The sequence below is a fragment of the Topomyia yanbarensis genome, chromosome 2, assembly GCF_030247195.1.
Source record: "Topomyia yanbarensis strain Yona2022 chromosome 2, ASM3024719v1, whole genome shotgun sequence".
Lineage (NCBI taxonomy): Eukaryota > Metazoa > Arthropoda > Insecta > Diptera > Culicidae > Topomyia > Topomyia yanbarensis.
This window is the reverse complement of record NC_080671.1, coordinates 409,080,525-409,093,854: the sequence shown is the minus strand read 5'-3', so window position 1 is coordinate 409,093,854 and position 13,330 is coordinate 409,080,525. Positions and strand designations below refer to the sequence as shown.

At 39.0% G+C, this 13,330-nt stretch overlaps 1 protein-coding gene across 1 annotated transcript in view; it reads left to right on the top strand.

Annotated features, from left to right (window-relative positions):
• The first annotated feature begins 244 nt into the window (after window positions 1–244).
• LOC131685050 (secreted protein C-like) overlaps window positions 245–13,330 on the top strand; it is a 310,844-nt gene continuing 297,758 nt past the window's right edge. The window contains exon 1 of the mRNA XM_058968439.1: window positions 245–1,421. Within this exon, the coding sequence (XP_058824422.1) occupies window positions 1,085–1,421 (337 nt within the window). The 5' untranslated portion in view covers window positions 245–1,084. The remainder of the gene's footprint in view (window positions 1,422–13,330) is intronic.

The window sequence follows — 13,330 nt, the reverse complement described above, 5'->3', positions numbered from 1 at the left end:
TTATGTTTACATCTCTCACACCCTGCACACACCACAGCAAAGCAGAGAGCGAATGAAGCTGTACTGCTCCCGCGATCGACTGCATATGGGAACTTAAGCCGCGTAGCCTTTGGTAGGCTACCTCTACGACGAGAGAATGCGAAAGAACAAACCAAAACACAAACAACACACAGCCTGCTGCTGCTGCGATGCGATACAATAATAATGCACTCGAACTGCGCGATCGCCGCCGTCTCTACGAACGAGACGAGGACGGCTAGCAAGCGGCTCAGTCCCCGCCAGTCAGTGGTGCCTTTACTGTGCGACGATTTAGACGTGATTTAGAATTTTTCCTCCTCGCGCGTGTGTAGCTGGGCTCCAAAACCGATCGGACAAAAGGGAAACGAAACGCGCCGTTTCTGTGTTCTCTGTGTCTTCCGATTCTTGCAGGATTCTTCTACGGTTCTAGTGGCTTCCTTCTTGGGGCCAGAGAAGAGGCCAAGATCTCAAGGTGTGAAGTGTGCTGACTATCGGATCGTAGTAGTTTCGTTAGGATCGAGATTGGAAAAAGCTAAACAGTCACGTTCGAAGCCGTTCTGCAGTGCTTCAGGAAAGTTGTTCGGGTTTTTTGGCCGATCGTGTACACGTGCAAGACGAGTGAGAGTTCTAGGAAGCTCACGCACGGGTTGAATTGTGCAATCTAAACAAGAGAAAAAAGCCCAACCCGTCGCATGTGCAACCGCAGTGATAGTGGATGCAATTGATTCATTGAGATCAATTGAGATCAACCGGGGCTGAAGAAGTGCAATTGCAGTGACAGCAGCAACTAAAAAAAACGAAACAAAACGTGAGCAATAACAATTGAGTGCAATTGTCTTGGGTGCGTTGTGAAGTTTACATAAAAATGAATTTTCATCAATTTATGAAAAGTCCCGATTAAGATTACGCTGGATGATCTGCACAACTGTCGCTAGAGACGTTGCATTCGTGATACGACGGGAAGAGTTTATCCTCTGGACCTAAACTGTTCCAAGTGTTTCTGAGTGGGTGTGTTTCACACGGGAAGAATTTTATTTACAATATCAAAAACACATACTTTGTCGAGATGGCAATACCGTTTCTGCAGCCCGAAGAAGACGAAAGTGCTCGTCAGCATGGGAATGGGTTGCCCCCGGCGGGTACCGGAAATGTTAGTGCCGGCACTGGCAGTGGGATCGGAGCTGCTAGTGGTTCTAGTGGTAATAGCAATGCCAATGTAGCAAGTGCGAATGTGATTGTGGGTGCTCCGATGATTGCTGGGGTGGCTGGACCGATACCGGTGCCGGGATCACCGGCTCCCAGCGGGACAACGACCGCTATTCAAACGCCGCTGATAGCACCCATGAACGGGGATCAGCTGGTGCAGCTTTTCTACGAGGCGCTCTATCGCTACTCGAGAGGAGGTAAGTACCCGCGCAGGGGGAACGAATGATTTGTTTGTAGACATATTCTGGCGCATCATCCAGTTTAATTTGGTTCTTTCGCGGGATTTAACGGGTAACTTGGGGTCTGTTATTGTCTTTAATCAGATAGAAAGCAGATTTATTCTGATTCTGTTTAAAAATGAGTTGGTATTTTTTAGAGAAATTCAACTCTTCTTCAAAATTGCGCTAGACTTTTTTTTTATTTTGAGGTGTTATGCCTTATGATACCACAACATCCAAATTCAAGTTCAATCTTGTACTTTCAAAATTTTTCGTGAGGATCATTTTAGCAGATCCCTTTATAGTTAATGCCATTTTTTGCCTTCGGTGTGTAATACTGTACGGAGAAACAAAAATCAGCAAATTGCAAAGAACTTATTGGTGCTTTGTTATTATTTTTAGGACAGCCAGGTTAATGTTATTAGTTTGAAATATATGTGCCTGCGAGCGCAGCAATATATCACAGTGTTCAGCTTTCTTTGAAGTTGATTCGTCACCGTATAGTCAGGTCTTGGTGAGAACGACGAAGTCGCAATCACTGGAGAAGAGATCCAGCGAAAATGCTTGCTTTTTCGTTTACAGTCCTCGCACATTCTGGTAATACACTGAGAGAAGTTGATCGACTCAACAGAGTCCAGTGATATCTGAGTGAACTGATTGCCGATGGTTGATGCCACCACCAAAAGAATTGCTTTTGAAATCATTCTGTTAATTGGTCATTGCTCGACTATCTCTTTTATATCAAAATTAATTTTGTGCCCAAAGACTGCAATACGCAAAACTGCTCGGAACTTCAGTAAATCGAAAAATTGAAGTGGTGCCCATGTGTTTAAATGGTGTTGGCCTTATCCATAAATGATTTGCGAAGTCTGATGTTGAAGATTATGGAGCTCAGACATGTGAGATCCTTGTCCTTAGGAACTTGACATACTATTCTCGGCTGCAAGTCAGTGCAGCATTCCCAATAAATTCCATGGGTGGGTTCCCAGGACGTCTCGAATCTCGAATGGAAACGGATAGTGACGTCTGCGTTGTTCAATGTGGAAACAATGTCTTTTGTTCTATGATTGTTTTTAGGGTATTAATTTCTATTCGCCAAATCATAATCCACCTTGACACATATCATGTAATGCGAATTTCCACAGTCCCAACGACAGTCATTGCATGGAAAAAATCCGTTCGTAAATATAAATCCACGAAAAAAATCACGATTTCGTGCACTGGATGTCAAAAATTGGACCGAATGTTTAATTGAGTGGGGAAAAGAGAAGGTCATGCTTAACCTGCTTTTCTTCATTTGAGACAAATGTTCATAGCTCGCTTAGACCTCTTATTGTTTTATTATCAGATAATAACAATAATTTTTATTTTCCGTCAATTATCTTTTGCATTATAAGCAGTTCTTCGAATTTACACTGTATGTGGAATTTTCATTGCAACATATAGATTATTGAAATAATAATAGCCAATCTAATCTAATAGCAGAAATGGTCTACAAAACTAGCATAAATAATCTATTTTTCAATAATGTAAAGTTGTTAGTTTGTAAGAATATTTATAAGCGACTAGGCGTCTCCGTAATACTATTACTGAGAACAGACATCCAAGTAAAGCTTTCAATGTGAAATGTCATCAGCAAGTAGCAACTTACCGCTAGCCGGCGCTACGATAAGCCAGCAATCGCTATACGGTCCTTGCATGCAAACTTGGATACAGCGATTCATGCATGGGAACCTGTGTGCTTTGATAATTTTCAACGTATTTTTATTTAAATGCTTACACAGGTTTTTCGGAAAAGATGGTAGAATACCTGTCTTTCTGGACTCTGTGATACTATTTTCAAAAATATGTATATGTTTAGAGTGGAGCGGTGTGTGTGATCTATAGAGGCTGTGTGTGTTAGCTTTAGAGGTTGTGGTCGAATCACTGTCGTCAATGCGATAATCATGTGTTCTTCCTTGGCGTCATCATAGCCCAGGGTTAGCATAAGAGTTTGTGCATTGGGCCGGAGTCCCAAGAGCTGCAGGTTCGAATCCTGCCTCTGGGGTGATTTCTTTCACATAATTACTGTTTTCCGTGTTGGATACCACCAAAAAAGGGTTAAGGGTTTCTTGTACTCTCATGGTTTCAAAAAATCGATTTTTTTTCTTTGTTTAATTTCAATCTATATGTATCTGAGAATACGCCATAGAAAGGATTTGGTAAAAGTGATATTCTTTGGCATATTTCTGGGAACCGAAAGGTACCCATCTCCGGCCGTTTCTGAGATACTAAGCGCAGCGCACCAGGATGGCTTTGGAAAAATCTTGTCTTTGGAAAAATCAATGTTTAAAAAATTCACCGGTCCATTCCTGACGGTTTATGTATATGTGGTGAGTGTCTGTGAATGGTTTCTTGTTTTTACATTTCTTACAAAAGAAATGTATAGGATTCGCTGAAATTTTGAAAACTTATTCCGAGGCCCAGAGGGCCGAGTCTCATATACCAATCGACTCAGCTCGACAAATTGAGACAATGTCTGTATGTGTGTGTGTATGTGTGTATGTATGTATGTACAAAATGTCATGTAATTATCTCAGCAATGGCTGAACCGATCCTAATGAAACTAGTTGCAAACGAAAGGCCTAACGTGCTCATTTGACACTATTATTTTTGATTTTCGATATGTTGTTTACTTTCTGAGATATATGTCATTTTGTCAAAACATTGCAGGTTTTTAGTAAATAACTTTCAAACAAAGCAACGTTGTCCTGCACATAATTAGAAACCTTGTAAAAATGCCTTTCTATCAAGCTATATATTGTCAAAATCCGTTCACGAGCAAAAGAGATATTAAACATTTTGTATTTCTATTCCTCGCTTACCAATTTTCACTAATTAAAAAGGAGACCGTTTCATATAGAGCATTGCTTTACTGGTGTTTTAGGGGCAAAACTAAACCGATTTTGAATATCGGGGTATGAAAACACATCTACGTGATTCAAGGAATTCGATTTTGAAGACATTTTGTGAATTACCTATATAATAATTGAACTATTTCTCAAAAATCAATATGTAAGTTCACTTCAAAAACAAAATAATGCATTCATAGTGAATTTTTTTCTAGAGTTCATGTATTTATTCCTTGGATTAGGCGTTGCGTTCAATAGTGAAGTAAATATTGGATGGTATATAACTATACAGATCATCAAGTAATTCACCTAGTAGTGAGATAAAAGACTTCTCATACAATTATACTCGTGGCATCACCGAAAGAAACTGTATTTTTGAATCCCAAAACTCTAGCAAAAATTTAGCACTTTGCAAAATTTAGATTATATTGGTTATGGCGCAAAATCACTTCTTACATTATTTACAATAAGGATGTAAGGAATCAATATATCGCATAATATACCTATATAAATAAGGGAGTTGGAGTTGGGCGTAGCACCCAAGTCTACCGCATAGTCTATGGTAGAACATAACTCATCATCACGTTTTACCGCCGACGCCGACGCCGAATACCTATCCGTCTTTCAATTTCATTGCTTTCGTGTTTCTCTTAGTCTCAAATTTGCCGAAAATAGCCAACAAAATCGATACAGTAGAACCTTGCGGCAATTAAAACATAGTAACAAATCTATTTTTTGTCTGTTATTATTTTCTTTGCATTTTAGTGTACAAGAGACTCGGGGAAACAAGTTTAATAATACATCCTATATGTCAAATAAAATATTTGTAGTCCGAGAAAATTTGCAAAATATTTGCCTTATTGGAAAACTATATCTATTTTCAAGGTGAAATTGGTATTTCGAAACGTTGCACTATGGGTAGACAGGTGACCATCGAAAACTACATCAACGCAAATTTAATTCAGTTCTATTCAAAGCTTGAATAAACACTATAATAAAGGAAATTCAGGGCTATCTCAAAAAAATATGTGGCTTAACTGGAAGCTGGGACATTCCACGTTCGATATTTCAACTCTTCGTATCTCTATTGAATTTTGAATAAAACATATGCTCAAATATATCATGTGAAAACTAAGAACACCTTTTTTATGATGATTTATTATGATATTATAAAATGCACATACATTGTATTGGTATGAACTTTCATGAAAAATAAAGGATCAAAGCCCCAAAATATCCACGAATTAGATCCGAGAAAAGAAGTCTCCCAAAGTCCCCACTCTCAATGGGGGATGCAAGTACAAGGTGTCTTCTAACTTATCGTCGTCCATATCTGCTCTATACTGAGTACACTCCAATTGATGTTTCAATGGAAGTCACAATTAGTAGTGAGGTATTGGGTAATACCACGTTTCGTTCGAGCTTTCCATACTGTACAAGTAAATTAGCGAGGCTTACAGTTTATGCATTGGATAGATAGTTGATCTGACTACATTTTTGCCATCCTGACAGTTTGAACCATTTCTTTTTCACAGTATTGGATTGTACAGGGCTTATTTATTCATATTTCCTGAACGATAATTCCGAACAAAACAATATGCAAGCTATAAGGATGACTGGAAAGAGACTGCATTATAATCAACTGAATGCACGCCTTTTATGCTATCGACATAGCCTAGACACTTCACACTATTTATTTTAATTCAAATGAAAACTTTGAAATATCTACTTGTCTCTTTTGCGAATCTCAATCTTTTGCTCTCTGTTCAAAGGGCTTTCGTGAGATTTTGTCTTCTTTCCGAAACTGTTAGAAGTTTTGATGTAGGCGTTCATTTGACGAAGTTATGACATTTGTCAAATGAAGATCCGGCAAATCGTTGTAAACGTCACGAAAGAATGTGTCATGTGACCTTGTCTCACTTTACTATATTCAATTGCACGTTAAATTACTGGACCAGCAAATTCTATTCTGCACAATTTTTTTCGGGAATATGTGACCAAAAAGTAAACTTTGAATTCCAAAGCAAATTGAACGTTCCAGGTTCCTGATAACTAATTAAGGTCCATCAATAATGTTGAAACACTAAATAATCTTAAAACGACGCCGTCAAGTAAAGAAGCGTGAAAACGAAAAGACTAAAACAAAAAAAGGATAGAAGCCCTAGAAATCCCATTGTATATTAATTAACCTTTTCTCGGAAGATAAAATTTTCAAAATCATTTCATATCTTTCTGATGCAATGTTTCTCAAATTCGTACAATCTGGATTATCTATTTTCTTATTTTATTCAAAAATGCTTTTTAACTTTAACTTTAAATGATCATTGCATTTTAATTAATTGTTTCATTCAGCATCTTTTTATTAATTTTGTTCATCTGCGTTCATTTAATCTACTTTATTCGTTTCATCATTTGGATTCACTCTGATCAGTTTATTCATTTCGTGCATTTTAGTCATATCATTCATTTCACTTATTTTATTCACTGTTTTCATTCAATGCGTTCTATTCATTTGTTCCAGTTCATACATTTTGTTCAAAATGAAGAACATTTTATTAACCTGACTATTTTTTTCAGTTTTATTCATTTCATCAAAATAATTATTTTGACACAATTTTTTTTTATTAAATTATAACCTTACAACATCGATTAATTTATCATTTCAATTAATGCATTTTCTTCTTTTTTATTCATTTCGTCAATTCACTTCATTTTGTTTATTTGGTTCGTTTGTTTCATTTATTCATTTAATTTATTTTTCATTCATTTTATTTTCTTTGTTCATTTTATTCATTTGAGCCCTTAAATTAAATTGATTCATTTGATTCATTTGCTTCACTTGATTCATTTGATTCATTTGATTAATTTGATAAATATGATTAATTTGATTAATTTGATCCATTTGGTTCATTTGATTCATTCGATTCATTTGATTCATTTGATTCATTTAATTCATTTTGTTTATATCATTAATTTTATTCATTTCAGGTTCAGTCATTCGATTTATTTATTTCATTCAATTTGCTAGTTTGAGTCAATTTATTCTATTAATCTTATACTTATTTCTAAATATAGTCTAAATTTTCATTAATTAGGCTAATATAATTTGATTCGTGTATTTTATAATTTTAATTTACTACTTCACATGAGTTCTGCAAACTAATGAATGATCCAACAGTGATATGTGTAAGAAATGTATCATCTCACTGCTAGGTGGATTAAATCGGTTTTTTTTGGACGAGATAATCGTACGGAAGAAAGAATGCGTCGGACATGTTGAGAAGGGTATGCGAACGAGATTACGAAAACTGAAGAAATAAAACAAATCGGCGGGGAAAAGAAAGGGAAAGTTGACACATCAATCGGCCAGCCAACAAAATTTTAGAGGCTGGCGATTCGGAGAAACTCAAATTCTGTAGAACAAATGCGAAATGCAATCTGGGCTTCCCTCGAACACTGCTCGTCATCGAACGAAAATCCTCGAACAGTTGGTGCAAGTGGCGTCAGGCTGAAGTATAAGGAACTTTAGAAACTTTCGAACATGTCAGGATCTACGAAAGTCTATCATCTAATGATTTATTAGAAAGATGTTTAGGAGCGCACACCCAAAACATCAATGAGTCTCTGAATAGTGAAATCTGTTCCTTAGCGCCAAAACACTTGCACTATTTCTGGTAGGTAGGCTGTCAATATTGTGACTTATTTGGCAGTCAGTATCTTCAACCAAGGATTTTCATCGATCTTACCAGCAACGGAGGTGATGGGAATTACCTTAGGATTGAAGTTGAAAGATGTGCTATTCGACTCACCAGTGAACGTATAACTCGTTCTGAGCGCAAAGTGGATGTCGCGGTAAAATAAGCCCGAATTTGACAGAAAGAAAATTGTGCAAAGCCAAGAACATTTTCGTGATGAGGAAGGTGAGCTCTGCGGACCCGGTATAGTAGATTATCTAGTAAGTTACTACTATCGGGTTATACACCATACTTTATATGTACACGCGTTTTACCGAAAGTAGTGTTTTTAAGCGGTCAAGTAAGACTTTTCATAGAAATACTAGTACGATTTCAATAATTTGTTCTCCAATTATTCAGAAAACATACGCTATGTTTTCTCGAGCGGGATTTGCAAAATCGCATTTTGTTCCATTTTTATGGTCCCTAATAGGCAAAAACATAACGTAAATATTGGAAATTTTCACAAATCGTTACATAACTTTTACAAATTATAAAATAAAAGAGATGGTGACTATGGTTATAAAAAATACGAGTTTTCTGATTACAGATTGCCCAATTTTCCACAACTTTACTTAAGCGGGAACCATGCAGTTTCAACATCAATGTCGTCAATGAATTTTCAAGGTCGCGAGAGATTTTTCTTTTCGTCTTCAAAAGTAAAATTGAAAAGTCAAAACATGCATCTTCAAAATAAAAAAAAAGTTTCTTAACCCATTGAGTAGATGCTTTACAATTTATTCCCAAAAACCTTAACCCACCGCTCGTGCGATCATGAAACGGTCACGTCCGGAAGTCTAACCTCGATCCAGGCAGCCTAGGCTTATGCCTTCAGTTGGACTCATACAAAATGACGCTCATACTCACTAAACAACACTTTCCATGGCGACATGACCGGGAACTCTGGTGATATGGGAAAAAACTGATTCTCTTCTACCATCTGTATCATACACTAAAAATTAAGCATTAGATTCATTGTCTGCGCGCGATTATACAAAAATATACGCCGCATGATTGCAAAATCGAAGTTATACACGCGAAGTCACATACACGTGACAAACACGTTAACATACAAATGCTCGAGTCCTTCGCGACCATCTACGGCACCTACAGCCGCGATCTCGCAAACATGATAACATCTTGCGCTCTGATGCGGATCGGCAATAAACCGAGTTGTGTGGATGATGTTCATGCTGATTGACTTATACGACGAAGCTGTATTATGTTGTGTGTTGTCTTTAGACTATCGATGGTATTTTGTACAGGCGGAACAGCATGCTTCTAAGGATATGAGAACAAAGAAGAGTGAGCTCAATTTGTATATTTGTATTTGCACTGTAAGAATCATCTCCATACATGCCTCTGTATTCGCCAAATCGCCCCGTATTACCGTTGTATCAATTGCTTGCTTTCAGTGCAATTCATAGGTCACTGTACAGGAAGCCGGACATGAAGGCGAACCTTGTCGAAAAGGACGTAATTTGGTAAAACAGACTCGGCGACAGCCTTTCGATATGAGCCCAAAATACTTACGGGACAGATCCTCAATGAAATCGATTGAAAACCAAAACCTTTTCTGACTTGAGCTCTGGGAAACATTAGTCCCTCTGCTCCAGAAAATACACACGTAACAAACTTGAATCGGTGACAACATCGTCGATCTCAACTTTTTGTGCGAGCGTGTAGACACGGTATTCCTTTGTGAGAATTTCGTTTCCAGCAATACAATTTACTTTCTTTAGACTAAAAACCATTACTCTGAGCTTATCTTGGGTGTCTTTTGAAATTTCGGCCAAATATCGCACCGTCAGATGTTTTGAAGTCTGTAGAACATTTAGCACTTTATCTCTAGGCCGGAAAAACATCACAACTGATCCTACCGAGTTCAATGGTCTTAGCGCTAGAAATAGGCGCTAAGACCATCACAGTCAGGATAATAGGGTCTCATTGCGGTTTATCGAAATCATTCGACTAACCAGCGACGAAACAACGACTCTGATTCACTACGCAACTGGTACAAACAATAAAGTAACGCTTCATGTCTTTATTTCGCACACACAAAGACTTTGAAGTCCAAAATGACTGTTCTCGCATTGGATTCGAGTTTTATGTGGAAATAAGGGGACCAAAACTTCAACTAAGCATGTTAATTTCTAAAGACCACAGTTTTTTTCCGACGTAAGTAACTTATTACTGATAGTTCGATGTTACTGTCAGAGGACTACTAGTTTCAGTCTATAAAAGTCACTGGTTTAATTTTTTTTTTTTTTCAATTTGTTTATTTGATAAGGCACGTATGCGTTAGCTTAAAGGTGCCATTTTTTCATTGTTTTACATTTTGAATTTCTTAAAACTAGGGGGATACACATTTCAATATTATTTTGTTTTATATAATAAAACTAAAAAAAAAACTACAGCTAACTTATACATATAAAAGAGGGTATAATATAATATTCGTAAGATTTGGGGGACGGGTCATTTGTGTGTTCTTTGTATAGTAATTCACTTTATGATTTTTAGAAGGGAGATTGTAGAAAAAATAATTATTAACTAAGCGGAACATTTTACAAGCTTATTAACTAGAGATAACTAGAAAGAGTGGTTCAAGATTAAGGGGAATTAATTAGGGCTATTTTAAAGTAGTGGTACTGTTGCGCATTTCTTAACGAGATTAAATATTGTTCAACTAAAACTAGAAGATAGGGGGGCACATAAATTTTGGGAAGATATTCAAGGGGAGAAGGGGGTGAAGTCATACATCTGTGTATCAGAGACATGGGAGGGTGGGTGGACAAGGCTGAAGGGGGGGGGGGGGGTGAGATATAAACTTTCAGTTTCCGGCATCAGGAATTAACGGCCAGGATTACAGATTCGAATGGATTGATCAACTAACACTAGAAGATAGGGGGGCACATAAGTTTTGGAAAGATATTCAAGGGGAGAAGGGGGTGAAGACATACATCTGTGTATTAGAGACATGGGAGAGAGGGTGGACAAGACTGAACGGGGGGGGGGGGATATAAACTTCAGTTTCCGGCATCAGGAATCAACGGCCAGGATTACAGATTCGAACGGATGTATCAAGTATTGGGACGCCGGGCGGTTTTCCTCGAGCCGGCAGGGGTTCCTCCAGACGATTTCGTAGTACGGCTCAGATACGGATCGGGAACACACCGCGCTGCGCGTGTGATGTTGTACTGTAGATCTCGTGTTGTTGGTTCATTCGACAGATGTTTTGTCTCGTCTTGGAGTCGTATCAAACCATCGTTGGGGTACGGTAGGCGGAAGAGGGCACTTCTGGGAATGATAAGAGAAAAGATAGGGGCATTTAAATTTGGATATTGATGGTTTTGAGGAACGTGTATATAAGGGACATGTAGAGAATATCGCGGCTTGCTAGTACATCTCGGACCGGGACATTGGGTGATCTTCCTCGGGCCCGAAGGGAATCGAATAGTTGAGATCTGGCAGAACAGTACTCGGCACATGCCCAGACAACATGTTCGATTTCGTGATAACCGTTGCCACAAGCGCAGACACCGCTATCCACGAGCCCAATACGCCGGAGATGTGCGTCCAGCGTGTAGTGATTGGACATGAGCCGAGACATCACGCGAATGAAATCCCGACCCACATCCATCCCTCTGAACCAAGGTTTCGTCGATACCTTAGGGATTATCGAATGTAGCCACCTTCCCAGTTCACCATTGCTCCATGATGTTTGCCAACTTTCGAGGGTTCTCTGATGAGTAATACTGAAAAATTCGCTGAAGCTAATTGGTCTTTCATATATGTCACCTTGCAAAGCGCCCGCCTTAGCTAAAGAGTCCGCTTCTTCATTACCTGGAATGGAGCAATGCGAGGGAACCCAAACTAAGGTAATCTTGTACGATCTTACAGACAAAGCACGCAGGCGCTCCCAGATTTTCCCCAGAAAATATGGAATGTGCTTTCTCGGTTTCATTGAACGGAGAGCCTCGATTGAGCTGAGGCTATCCGAGACAATAAAGTAATGATCGGTGGGCAAAGTATCAATGATCCCAAGGGTATACTGAATAGCAGCAAGTTCTGCGACGTAAACTGAAGCAGGATCATTGAGTTTGAATGAGGCGGTGAGGTTTTGATTGAATATACCGAAGCCAGTGGAGCCGTCGAGGCTTGACCCGTCGGTGTAAAACATCTTGTTGCAGTCGACTTCTCGAAATTTACTATGAAAGATGCTTGGGATCACTTGCGGGCGTATGTGATCCGGGATTCCACGAATCTCGTCTTTCATGGATGTGTCAAAGAAAACAGTTGAATCAGAAGCATGAAAGAGATTGACACGGTTGGGATAGTATGAAGAAGGATTGATATTTTGTGCCATGTAATCGAAGTACAAGGACATAAATCGGGTTTGAGAATTGAGCTCGATAAGCCTTTCGAAATTTGCAATTACTAACGGGTTCAAGATATCGCATCGGATGAGCAATCGATAGGAGAGTTCCCAAAATCGATTTTTCAGCGGAAGGACGCCCGCCAGCACTTCTAAACTCATCGTATGTGTCGAGTGCATACAACCCAAAGCAATACGCAAACAACAATATTGGATTCGCTCTAGTTTGATGAAATGTATGTTCGCAGCGGAGCGGAAACAGAAACTCCCGTACTCCATCACCGACAATATTGTTGTTTGGTACAGCCTGATCAGGTCTCCTGGGTGGGCACCCCACCATGTTCCGGTTATTGTACGGAGAAAGTTGATCCTTTGCTGGCACTTCTGTTTCAGATACCTAATGTGACATCCCCAGGTTCCTTTAGAGTCGAACCAGACCCCGAGATATTTGAAAGTTGAAACCTGAGCAATAGTTTGACCCATTAATTGAAGCTGTAGTTGCGCTGGTTCACGCTTCCTTGAAAATACGACTAGCTCAGTTTTCTCCGTGGAGAACTCGATACCTAGCTGGAGGGCCCAAGCAGACAAATTGTCCAAGGTATCTTGCAATGGTCCTTGCAGATCGACGGCTTTGGGACCTGTAATAGAGACCACACCGTCATCTGCAAGCTGCCTTAGCGTGCAGGAATTGACAAGACATTCGTCAATGTCATTCACGTAAAAGTTATAGAGAAGGGGGCTTAGACATGAGCCCTGGGGAAGACCCATGTAGCTAATTCGTGATGTCGATAAATCACCATGCGAAAAATGCATATGTTTTTCAGACAGCAAGTTTAGCAAAAAGTTGTTTAGAGTCGGTGAAAGACCATGCTGGTGCAGCTTCTCAGC